Raw genomic sequence first — 13,604 nt, forward strand, 5'->3', positions numbered from 1 at the left:
ACATATTCAGCACAATGTTTTTTCTCAATTTTTTCCCAGAAGTACAGCTATAATGAATGCATTGATAGAATTGCACTACACCTAATAATTAATTACTATAATTTTAAATAAGTTATAAAAAAAATTAACTCTGCTCCTTTATGAGTTATTATTCAAGGGATGTTTTTAAAGTAAGGTTCATTTTTAAATAAATAAAAAACTGAAAAATATACACAAACTATTACTTATGCACAAAAACCAATTTATTTTAAGGCAGCTATGCAGAAAAGTAGAAAATAAATTAGTTTTTATGCATAAATAATTGTTTGTTTATATTTTTCAGTATTTCAAAACGTACCTTATTTTAAAGCTGCCTTCAATTACAACACATTTTTCATAGCGTTTTACTAGCTTCCTCATTTCTTCTTCAAAAAAATCTGCTATTACCGATTTAAACCACGCAATAACTCCATTTTTCAATTCACAATCATTCTCATACCTTTGGTATGCAAGCCATTGTTCAGGGCTACAGGGTGGATTAGTAAAGATTTTCCAACAAAACTTTTCCAGTTATCTCATTGTTGTAATTTGCCATGTGTCGCCTGGCACTGTCATGAAAAAAAATCCTGCAGAACAGCATTTCACTACATTTGTTTTTTCATAGCTCTTATAGGATTGTTTAACATTTCACAATACGTATCAGCATTCACAGTAGTTTTATGATCACTAGAATTCATAAATCACAGATCATTATTAAATATCAGAAAATATCAAACAATTGTGACATGGTGAAGCATCAGTTTTCTAACATTTTTTCATAAACTTTTTCAATTAAATTATCTGTTTCACCGGCTGCTGCCCAGTGTGTTCATGAATGTTCACTTGCTTTTCTCAAACTGAACAGCACCACTGTCTTATTATATAGTTTATAGTCCTTCATAGTATCTGGGCAATAAACATCACAAATTTGCCTGTGAATTTCGTATATAGAAAATGTTTTTATCCCATCAAAATCCAATAACTTCTCGTATTTCACATTCATAAATTGTAGCACTAATTTATAAATCTATGAATACAAGCAACTTACAACAAAATTACTAAACTATAGTTGCTAACAGCTGATTCTTGATTGAAATAACTGAGCTATGCAAGTAGCATCTGTTTGTTTACATTGCATATATGCAATGTAAACAAATTCTAAATGAACTTTATTTTAAATACATTCCTCATATATTCAAACTTTGATTTCCTGCCTGCTATAGATCATTCTTGAATACAGAGACAGAGCTACATAGAAATCGAAGATAACAAAATTAAGTATAGTTTATTGCCTAAAAATAATTATGATTTTGGTTCATACAAACTTCATCATCTTATAAATTCAAACACTATCAAAACAAATATTACTGACTTTTACTTGCTGTTAAAAATAAAACAAAAATTAGGTAAATCAAGTCAACTAAGGACCTACCAAGAAAATTAATTAATACCTTACAAATTTTCTGAGCATGAACACTAGAAAGACTACCCCCAAAAACAGTGAAATCTTGACTAAATAGAAATATATTCCTTCCATTAACTTGTCCTTGCCCTGTTACAACAGAGTCACCTGGAAACTGATAAAATATACAAAAATTAAAAAAGATGGTTACAGTCTAAGATGAATATTAAAATCAATCTAATGTAAAGATACAAAATAAATATTACGTTAGGATATGGTAGTATACATCATGAAACCTAGAAAAAAAATTGTATAAAATTATTATAAAATGCTGTAATAAAAACTACAATTTAACTCTAAAAAAAATGATTAACGGAACCTGTGAAATAAAATGAAATAGAGCAACATCTACGCTGTAATTGTGCTACTGGACCCCAAATATCTAGTTTGGATCAGCCATCTTTCATCATCTTCATTTAGCTCATATTTCATTAGATGTAAGGCAGATCCTCTTAAAGGTTCTCTAAAACCTTGAGAATTAGATGCGTTAAATGCGCCCATATAACAGTTGATACATGTGTGCTCATCATACAGTTGTCTGTCCTGAAGTAGACCCTTTTAACCACATCAATATATTCTGTTACACTTCCTTCCCAAATCTTCAAGTTTTTGATTACTCTCATCTCTCCTTTTTCCTTAATATTTTTTTCAAAGTCCATAGTAAGTAGATTGATGGTTCTACATCAAACATTCTTCAGGTGTTACATTACCTAATTCCTTGAATGTTTTAAGACGTTACCTTAAATAAGAAGTTTTAAAAGATAAAGAACTTCTTGAAGACATGTTATTAAACAGTGAATATCTCAGGAACGATTGGGGGGGATTTTGAAAATTCAAACGTCATTTTATTCAGAGGCTCGGGCGCATTGAAAGGGGTGACCCCACCCCATAAAGGGTAAATCCAAACACATGAACAACTCTTGAATGGTGAGAGTTATTTAAAAGATTTCATCATACATCATTTCGTCATACATCATCAGGGACTCCGGGCAGATTGTTCTTATGTTTATCCCTGTCCTGAAGTGAAAAAATTTTTAAATGAAAAAATTTTTAACTAGGCAATGAGTAGAGCTATGAGTAAAAATCAAACTGTTACATCATCAGAGTAACAAAGGAATGCAGTAGTATTGTTTTAAAACATATCTTTAAACCCTTAAATGTAAAAAAGTAAATTTAATGGATGAGTATCAAACTTTACGTAAATAATTAAACATTGTTAATGTTTTAACCAACACATTACCCTTACTCTTTGTAAATTATTTTTGATTTTATTTATTTCAATACCTTGCACTTGTGGCTCTAAATAATGATTGTTTTTAATAATTAAATATATCAATAAGATATATTTGGATGATGATGATGATTTTGTATGCCTTATAGATTTTGTACCTGATGCCCAATCAAGAATATCATTCAGTTGATTAGTTTTGTGAAGTGAGGGTTTCCAGATGGTTAAATGGATCAATTCATGGAATGAAGACACAACAGCATATTTGGATTGTGAAATCAACGAAACTGATATTAGATACCTTTGTGCGATTGGTGGGGTGAATAATTGTCAATTTTAATGTGGGTGTGGATGAGTATGAGGAAGATGAAGAGGAAATCTTCTTTTCATTGTCATCATCATCTTTGTAGAAAAGAATTATTATTTTTCTAATAGAAGAAGAAACCATAATAATACTTTAGAAATTTGTAGAAAAATAATAGGTAAGAGATAATGTAAATTGATGAAAATTTTGGTAGTTTAAAGAAAGGTATTATATATTTTTAGAAGAAATGAAAAGTTATTGTGGGTTTTTCAAAAAATAATACGTATTATTTTTGTAAACAGAAGTGTCTTATCAACTATGATATGTCTTGACAAGAATTCTTTTTCTTATTCATCAGTACCTCACCAAGTGCGTTAGTGACATCACAGTGAATATTGGTTAATTCAGTTCATGGCAGGTGAAAAAAACTAAAAAACATTACAGTTGAACATTTGAAACACATAGTTAAAAGTGTTTATTCGTGGGGTTTAACAGATATAGTGGATTCACATACCATAAGAAGTTACATATTACATCAGTTTCATTTTTTCAAGATTCATTGCATGAGTGCAGCAAATATTTAATATTTGATCTTCAATAACGCCAAATTATACTGTTACTGTTATATTTTTATTGATAGTAAAGAATTAACAACTAATACAATTAGTGATTTGCCGTTGAACAGATATAAAGTCGCAAAATATGGCTTTAATTTCTGTAAAACATTACAACTTTCTACTCTATGAAAAGTGATAAGTTTTTTGTTATTTTTTTGACTGGTCTACTGACACAATTCTCGCACCACAACATACTATTTTTATGTATGTGAATGAAAACCCAAATTGCTTGATGATACAATGTGAAGCACATTTTACAGGAGAATAAAACTACTGAAAACTATCCTTTTTAATAAGGAAAAAATGAATAATGTACAACAGCTATCTGAAGAATTTCCCAGATGTTAAAAAACAGTGGATATGGGTTCTTTTATACAGAGGAGACGGATTGCGTCCATTTTATCGAACTTTACAACTGGGAAAACGATATTGAACCGATAAATTTTCACCACTGTTATTTACGTAATTGTCATTATATACTGAGATATTTTTGTAAATTGTAGTTAAAAAAAAATCTGTATGTAAAGATACGAGAGGTTATTTCTTAAGTGAAGACCGTTTCATCGTAAAAAAATTTATTCTGAAAGCTTTATAAATACTTTTTATTTCTCTTAAACTACATACCTTATACTACTTCTCTATATAATCACCGTATGAATTAAGACATTTATCATAGCAATACACCAGCTTCAATATACCCTCATCATATTCTTTTGCCGCCATCCCATTTAGCCACTGATTAACAGCATTTTTAAGTTCATCGTCACCTGTGAATTTCTTACCATTCAAAAATTCTTTCAATTTCCCAAACAAATTATAATCAGAAGGAGCTATATAGTGTAATCTACTATTACTATTAATTTAATTGCCTAGTGAGAGGAGTGCTGCAGTAGGCATGCGCAATGCAGAACGGTATCATCTGTCTTTGTCTCATGTGAGTCTGTGTTTTACTTGGCCTCATAATAACATTATCCTACCAAAACCATAGACGCAGCTGCTAAAGAGCCGTGTGGCTAATAGGTTTGACTGGCTACAACGTAATATTTCATTTAACTAGGTACCCTACCGAAAAATACTGTAAATATAGCAAAAATATGCATCATCACTAGATTTTAAGGAAAATTTGCAATAACCGGTGAGAATGGGCTTAATATGTAAATGCATATAATCCGCTTTCTAGTTATGAACAATGCAACTGATAAGAGCTCTTGAAACATCAGGAAAAAGAAGGGCCGGGTCGGAAATTGTTGAGCGACAATCTTTTCTGATTTCAGCATCGACTTGTTTCAACAAGTCCTCAGTGATTATCGAGGGCCTCCCCGAACGTTCTTCATCATGCACATTAATTCTGTTGTTTCTAAACCTTTCACACCACTTTCAGATGTTTCTTTCATTTATTACATTATTACCATACACAACAACAAACTGCCTACAAATTTCAGCCGGCTTAATGTTTTGATGGTTTAAAAAACATATGATTCCACATATTCCAATCAGAGGCAACATTGACTTTCCTATTCATTTTATAACATAATAACTCACACATAATCAAAGATACTTCAACGTGACAACTTAGATAACAATGCAGTATATACATTACTAGGCCATGAACTTGTGGCCATGAACGACACAAGTTCGCCAACCTTAAGGAGATAAATTTCTCAGCGGTTTTTACTTTAGAGATATCCCTCATATATATTTTTTACCCTCATATATACATACATATAAGCCCATTAAAAATAGTATATTATTCATTTATATTAAGAATGAGAGTGAGAGTTACACATGAGCTTCACAAGCAAGCTAGGCAGAATTGCCAAACTCAAAATGTATGCTCTGCTTGAGCTATGTGTTGTTCAGCTTTTCACAAATAACATTGTCAAATATCATTAACAAATTCGGCTCTGGAGAAACGATTTCTTAATTGTTCTGAAAGAAAAATAATTTATACCTTCTACATCTGATAAAACTTCTTTTATAACTTTTTACTTATGTTGATACAACGATTTTGAAAGAACATAAACATTTCTGAAACGCAAACTGTTAAAATGGAACAGCAGGTTAAAAATGGCTTTCGTCTCCCAAACACTCATTTTGCAGAAATGAATGCTTAAGGGCACTGATTTGTATCAGGCCAGTTTAGTGGAGATGTTACCATACTCTTAATATTAATAAAGATTATAAATACATAATAACAATTATTAATTGTTTTACAAATTTCACATACGTGAAACCATTAAAAAGTAAAATGGCCAAAGAAGTCATCACAGGTCTTGAGCCTATACTGGAAAAAAATAGGATGAAAAATTTTCAAACTGAATGGTAAGGAGTGGTTTAATTTCTGGGTTCAATCACTAATGAAAAAATACAATCATTACTCCATTTTCAATCATAGAAAAAATCCCCAGGTGAACGCTTTAACAGAACACTGAAGAACAAGATGTGGCGTAAATTTACTCAACAGGATAATTATAAGTAGATGGATATTCAAGATGAATTGATTAAAGAATATAACAATATATCTCGTAGAATGATCGGGTTCAGACCTAAGAATGTAGAGAAAAAGAATGAAGGAGAGGTAATGTATAACATAATGCTTTCTTTATGGAATCGGGTTAAGTAAACAAAGAAATGATTTAAAACTGGTGAAAAGATGAGGATAAGTAAGTATAAAACCGTGTTTGCTAAAGGGTATTTACCGAACTAGATTAATGGTTTTCTACCATGAAATATACTATAATACTATACAGTCACGTTTTAAACAAATGGGAAAAATGAAATTAAAAAGTACATTCTATACCAATGAATTAATCAAAACAAAATTCAGTGATATGTTTTTCATAAAAAAGCTTTAAAGCAAAATGGAAACAAAATGATTTGATGGAAGGAGTACGATTCATGGGTGAATAAACAAGCTGTATTATAAGCAGGAGAGGCAATATAAATTTATTTTTTTTAAAGCAACATTTAAGGAGAAACAAAACAAACTGACTGTAAGTAATTTTGATAATTTTATCGCCGATGAAGTCCAGGTTGAAATGAAACAAAGACACAGTAATTACTTCCGAGTAATACAATCAAGTGTTTGATTGTATGCCCTTTCCTTTGCAGGAAGACAATCCACTGTTTCAACTTGCTGTTCAATTCTACCTGCATTTCAGTAATGATTTCAAAATCATTGTATTAACCTGAATATAAATTTTTAAAAGACGTTTCATCAGATATAGAAGGTATTATTAAATTTTTTCCTTTTGATAACAATCAAGAAATCATGCCTGCTGAACAGACTGTCCTGAATTTGGAAATGTCTGATGAAGCTGTTTGTGAAAAGCAGAAAATTACAAACTACTTAACTATGGGATAACATAATAAAATTGATATGTTTTATCAAAAAATGTTAACAACTTATTATGTATGGATAATTATACCACTACATATAATTAAACACTGCATTTCCTTGATTATCTTTATGATAAATATTAATCCCTTTTCTGATAATACATTTAATTAAGTGATAAGATGGTTTAATATTAAGTAATAAAATTAATATATTATGTCCACAATCATCAATTACATTTATATTTATTTCATTCTTAGTGATTTAATTAATAAACAACTTTTAAAGAATTCACTTTCATAATCTGTAATATATACGAGATGAGAAGTTAAGCAACATCGGGCACAGTTACTACTTAGATGGTGACACCTGAGAATACCACGTGTTGTTGGTATCTTCTTTTTTTTTTTCAACAATTCATAGATTGTTAGAAAAGTTTACAAAATTATTTCTGTAGTAACTTTTAATGCATAAAGTTTATAAAAAATCTTACTTTTTAATAAAGTTCAAAAAACAAAAAAAAAGAGGAGCAAGCATGTTATTTGATTTTTTTTTTATGAAACATAAAAAAAATAATGTTGCTGACAGATCAACCGCTTGTCAATGGCCATATTATGTTGTACATACCTACTGATAACCAAATTTAAGTTTATTTAAATTTGATTAAAATTTTAATGGAATACAGGCAGTAGAAGCTACAGTTGGAATTCCAGTCCATATGACGAGATGTTATTAAAATTTCATAAGGTAGACATAGACCTAAACCCAAACCTAGATTCATTTGTGAAGTAGCTTTTTTACACCGCTATGGGTAGGTTAGTAGAGTTAAAATTTCAGCAGTGTTTTTGACCAGTTTCTCACATATCACTGTAACATATAAACATCCAACCAAACCTAAAAAGCAGTATTTTTTGTCAGTAATAAAAAGAATGATTTAGTTTTTAAATGTATTAGTTTAGTCGTCATAATAAAATAAATTTTAGTAACAAATCCTAAGGAATTCAAGAAAGGATGAGTGAGTAGACCAGCAACCTAAAACTAATATAATAAATATAATCTGTTTTCAGCTGTGTAACCTTGAAATCAAAATTGACAAAAGAATAAAATCGTAAATTTGTACCTATTATGAATTGGATTATCCTGTGAAGGATTTTTAATAAACACGGTTAAATTAATTTCAATTTAACGAGTATGTTATGAAATAATAAATTTGCTGAGTTTAATAGGATAATAATAAGGATAATAAAAGGTAGATATAAAAAAATAATTTAAAAGGTCTGTAATGGATGTTTCTATTTAAGAAGTAATAACATTTTTAAAAGCAGAATTACGAGTACAAGTAGTAGTAGTTTGTATAATGGGTGGTAAGATATTGATAAATATTTTATTTTGTAAAACTGAAACAGATAGCGCTATTGTACATTATTTATTTAATATAACTGATATGTTTTAAATGTATTTTGAGTATTCTAATCTAACTGTTGTACAATCACTGTAATACTTAAATAATTTCCTATAATTTTTCTTTACTGCAAATCATTTTTATTAAATTACAATTAAGATAATATTAAAAATATGGTAACTTCTCCAATGGTTAGTTTGTAAAATTTTGGGGCGGGTGTGTCGGTGGTCATCAGTCGCATTATCACTTCTTGGCCTCTTGGTTAAGATAAAAGTGTAGTATCTGTTCTTATCAGCTTAATATCTGACATACCCGGCATCGCTACACCCAAGAGGTGATAATAAAAGGTGATGAGTTTCCTTAATTCAACCGTTACCGGCAACTGATGACCAGTCTTTCGGGATTTGGTTGGGCATACTGATTAATTTCATACCACATGAAAGACAACATAAATGCAGAAGAAGCCTGCTGCGAAAGTAATACATAAGTTACAGCGCACTATTCAAAATTGGTGACATGGGTGGCTGGCCAACGGCATTGTCCTGCTGCACAATAATGCACATCCACATGTTACGGGTCCGACAGCTGATTTACTGAGCACATTTGGATGGGAAATTTACGATCACCCACCAATCTCTGAACTTAGCTCCTTCTGATTACCTATTTGTTTGGGAAATTGAAAGAATTTTTGAGGTGCCATGTGCCATTGAAGCCATTCGGTAACAATAAATATATATATAAAACAATAATACTATATTTTGTCAAATAATAACAAAAAATTAACATTATTAAAATAAATGTGATATAGTACAACAAAAACTACAGTAAAAAAAGATACAGCATTCATTTTTTTAATGTTAAATCAAGACTTACTTCAATAATACAAAAGTACTAATTAGTGTTTTCTTGAATAAAAACTTACTTTTTTTTAAGTAAGTGTAAATACATTGAAACAAAATATTATAATAAAAAAATTAAACAAGCTAGACAACTGACAACTTTTTAATATTTTGTATTTTTCTTGAACTTATTTGACCCCAATTGTTGATTTTAGTTTCCATGCTACTTTATTCAAAATATTATCAAGACCTACTTGAATGGGATCAATTGGTTGAAAAACACTGACTTTGTGTTTACCTTTTTTTTTATATCATTGGTTTGATATACTTCAATCTCTACTGGTGAACTTTAAAAGTGATTTAGTAGTCCCTGAACTGCTTTAGTGGTCATAGTAACATGTTAAGTATCATAGGTTACGATAATTGATTGATCATAAGAATTTTCTGATGATACCTTATCATTATCTTTTGTACCAATGACACTCATAAGACTTTCACTCTTTTTTCAGTAGGTTCCATCATTTCCCGCAAACCTGATATTTTTACAGTCAAAGCATTTGACTTTGACGGTAGGTAGATCATTATCTGAGTAATTAAGTAGAACTTGCAAGTCAATTTCACTACCATATTCATTAAATAAACATAATAATATCTCATAAGCTTAATAGATTTAACACAGGAGAAAGAGAATGTGTTCTTGATGGTGGTATAGGTGAGGTGAATGGACTCCAGCTGGTCTCTGCTCTTACAAACAACCTCCACAGTAGCTGTAGCAATTTTGTAAACAGGGCCGTGCAGAATCCTTAAAATATGATCTCTCTTGGCTGTTGTCCAACCTGTAATTTTTTAATTTATTTTTTAATGCTCTTTCTACCCTAAGAAAAGACATTCTTATTTCTATCACTTTACAGTTTTTTGTTTCATTTTTTCTACAAAATTTAAAAACATTCTGCCCAATAATTTGTGGGACTGAATGTATGTCACTAAAATACAACTGATATAAATTGAACTTAGCTATAGAATAATACTTATGTTTAATATTAATCCTAAAATCATTCTCTTAATGGTTTTAAATGAAATTATTGTTATCAATTATTTGTTTTTTAAGATAATATACAAAGCCATACAGAGTTATTAATGATAACTTAACTGATTTTAAACTGTATGCTCATATGTATATACATTTCTCTTGAAACTGGCAAACTTCACAATCAGAAAACAAGAGATACACTAAAATAAATTTTGATGTTATAAATAAGCAAGCTGCAGCTAAACATTTCAGGTTTTTCTTCACACTATAAGTGTTGCCTTCATTATTTAAACTGGTGTTGCCTTCATTATTTAAACTGTCACATAAATGTTCATACATAAAAACTGATAAAATATCAAAATAATTAAAACCAATTTTAAAAGATATTGTAATTCCTTTTTTCATACATCAGACAACCAGGAAACAATTTCATCAAGCTCACATTATATAATTATTGTATTTTCATAAATACAATAAATTGGATGGAAAAAATAGGGCCTTTCATTTTTAAATAAAACCTCTAAACTGTGGCCTGTTAACAGGTTTTTATCCACATACACGTTAATCTAATAAATAAATTCTGCATAAAAAAATTATTATGGTACCCACATTACACAATTTCTACACATATTCCCTCACATTAAAAAATATAAAACCATATGATGAATTAATCACTAAAGATAATCATTCATTTTTAACAATTTTTTTATTTGAATATTTAAACAGATAAATAGATAGTAAAAATAATGATAAATTTAATAGATGCAGAATAAAAAAAAATAATATGAACTCCAATAAAAAGATAAAGCAAAAGAATTCATAATTGATTTCAATCAAAATAACTTTACATAGTTTAGAGAAATTGCTTATTAATATTTCTACATTTACCAGTTTACAGAAAAAATAAAAGATTATTTACATTTCTTTTAAATTAAAAAAATAATCTTAAAAAAGGCTTATTTTCATTCATTATTTTATATTTAAAATTCTCAAATAATGTATTGTTTGCCTAAACACAAGTAATAAGGGTAAAACAATAAAATACTATTTTTGAGAAATTACAGCAAAATAAATTTAAATATCTTACCTCAGTAATATGTTCCCCTGTTTTATGATTGAGTATATATTTTAAAAGACGTATATTTTTTTTCTTAAAAGATACATTTGTAATATCCTGAAAAAAGAACAAAAAAGGATATTAATTTCATTATATTACTTATTTTATTCTTCTTTTACATTAGCACTTTTGTCTAAGGGATATCATTAGTATTATTTTATTTATTATTATTTTATCTACAGGATAAATAAGAAAAAATTTTAATGAATTTTAATTTATAGTCAATCATGAATTACTATCAAATTAAATTCAGTTTTTTTGTGTTTTTTTAAATAAACCTTTCTTTACATTAAAAATGGTTTACAAAATTAAAACCTCAAAAACCCACCGGGTTGGTCTAGTGGTAAACTTGTCGTCGTAAATCAATTGATTTCGAAATCGAAGTTCTCAGGTTCAGATCCTAGTAAAGGTAGTTACTTTTATTCGGATTTTCTAGATCATGGATACCACGGATACTATATCATGGATGTTCTTGGTGGTTGGGTTCCAATTAACCACACATCTCAGGAGTAGTCAACCTGAGTTTGTTCAAGACTACAAATTTACCGGTAGTTACACTACATTGATAAGTCGCTAATAACTTTAAGTAAATTCTTTTCAAAAAAGTTAATCACATAAAATGATTCTTAAGTAGACTTTATTTCATTCACTAGTTTGTAATTTAAATTTTCAAATAATATATACTGTTTGTCTAAACACATGTAATAATAGTGAAAAATAAAAATTTATGGCAAATTAAAGCGAAAACTAATTTTAATATCTTACCTCACTAATATTTTACTTTTTTATGATTGATAATAATTTAAAAAATTTATAGAAGTATTTTTTTCTTAAAAGATATGTTTGCAATATCCTCAAAAAAGATACTAATTTTATAATATTTAAATCTTTTTTCTAACATACAATTACATTTGTTAAAGGGATACCACAGTTCTTGATAAATAAGGTAAAATTAAAAAGGGTTTTATCATTTTTATTGTCTTCATTAATTACTATCAAATTATATTCAGTCTTCCTTAGTTTTTAAAAATAATCCTCTCTATATTAATAAAAAAAAATTAAAAAATTTAAACCTGTAAAAATATGTTTGTTTTTATGTTTTTCTCAATTGGTTTGAATTGCAATAAGTTTATATGTTGTACAATATCTCAGTAAATCCTTTAAATTTAATAAAAATAAATAATCATATAAAATTATTCTTAAAAAAAAAGGTTTATTTTATTTTCATTCAATACTCAACATCCACTATTTTAAAATTTCATTTTAAAATATATACAAATTGCTTTTTTTATAAAATCAAAATTGATCCTTTCTTTTAATATTAGAATTTACTCTTATTTATAAATGTGTAAAAGAAAAATATGAAAATGTACTCACCAAAAAAGGATTTCCGATGAACTTGTATGAACAGATTTATTCTTATTGCAGACAGATTTAACAGATTTATTCTCAAGCTTAAATGCAAAATGAAAGTGTAACACAGTTTCTTCTCTTAGTATACTTACATTGGAGTGGAAAAAAATCATACTTTCCTTGATGATTAAACGGAATCATGAAACTGGATATTTGCTTTTTCTGACAATAATTGAAATGTTTTTCAATAACTAGATATCCTGAAACAATTTTTTTTCTAAATGTGCATCTATTTCCTTTGAAGACTGAACATCTTATTCTTAAGAAATTTTGCTTATCTTTTAAAATGTTCAGGTAACATCTTAGCATGCTCAGGCAATATCTTAGAATGTTCCAGGTAATGTTGTCTTAAGAAGCAGATATGTCTTGAAACACACCTAAGAAGTTTGTCCTAGAACCAACAATCTCATACTGCTCATGCAGCAATAAACATTCTTTTAACAATACACCTAAAAAAACTTTCCAATATACAGCAAGTATAACTTCATTCTCAGAGACATTCATATAACTAGAATTATCCATGATAGGGGTTAAATTGAAAATATTTAGACTTTATACTTATACATCCAATACGACTGTATTTTTTTCACCATTTTATAAGTTAAAAATAAAACTAATAAAAGATAAACAAATATATATTCATAAATCATATAATGCATTACATATTTCACAGATAAGTGAATAAAAAGCCATACGTGAAAAGTCCAATACGACTGTATTTTTTTCACCATTTTATAAGTTAAAAATAAAACTAATAAAAGATAAACAAATATATATTCATAAATCATATAATGCATTACATATTTCACAAATAAGTGAATTAAAAAATTCAATTTA

General features: G+C 28.4%; 1 protein-coding gene, 1 long non-coding RNA gene and 1 other non-coding gene across 4 annotated transcripts in view; 1 reads left to right on the forward strand and 2 right to left on the reverse strand.

Annotated features, from left to right (window-relative positions):
• The window catches only part of LOC142321961 (propionyl-CoA carboxylase beta chain, mitochondrial-like), a 44,583-nt gene that overhangs the window by 20,773 nt on the left and 10,206 nt on the right, over positions 1-13,604 (reverse strand). For both annotated transcript variants that reach the window (XM_075360514.1, XM_075360515.1), the window contains one exon: positions 1,470-1,595. In XM_075360514.1, the coding sequence (XP_075216629.1) occupies positions 1,470-1,595 (126 nt within the window). The remainder of the gene's footprint in view (positions 1-1,469; positions 1,596-13,604) is intronic.
• LOC142322532 (U2 spliceosomal RNA) lies at positions 8,611-8,806 on the forward strand. The gene has a single exon (XR_012755925.1). It is a non-coding gene; the product is annotated as a U2 spliceosomal RNA (small nuclear RNA).
• On the reverse strand, positions 9,374-12,926 carry LOC142320976 (uncharacterized). The gene is made up of 3 exons (XR_012755532.1): positions 12,732-12,926; positions 11,325-11,411; positions 9,374-10,043 (listed from the first exon to the last, which is right to left on the reverse strand). It is a non-coding gene; the product is annotated as an uncharacterized LOC142320976 (long non-coding RNA).

Source organism: Lycorma delicatula, chromosome 3 (assembly GCF_047948215.1).
Source record: "Lycorma delicatula isolate Av1 chromosome 3, ASM4794821v1, whole genome shotgun sequence".
Lineage (NCBI taxonomy): Eukaryota > Metazoa > Arthropoda > Insecta > Hemiptera > Fulgoridae > Lycorma > Lycorma delicatula.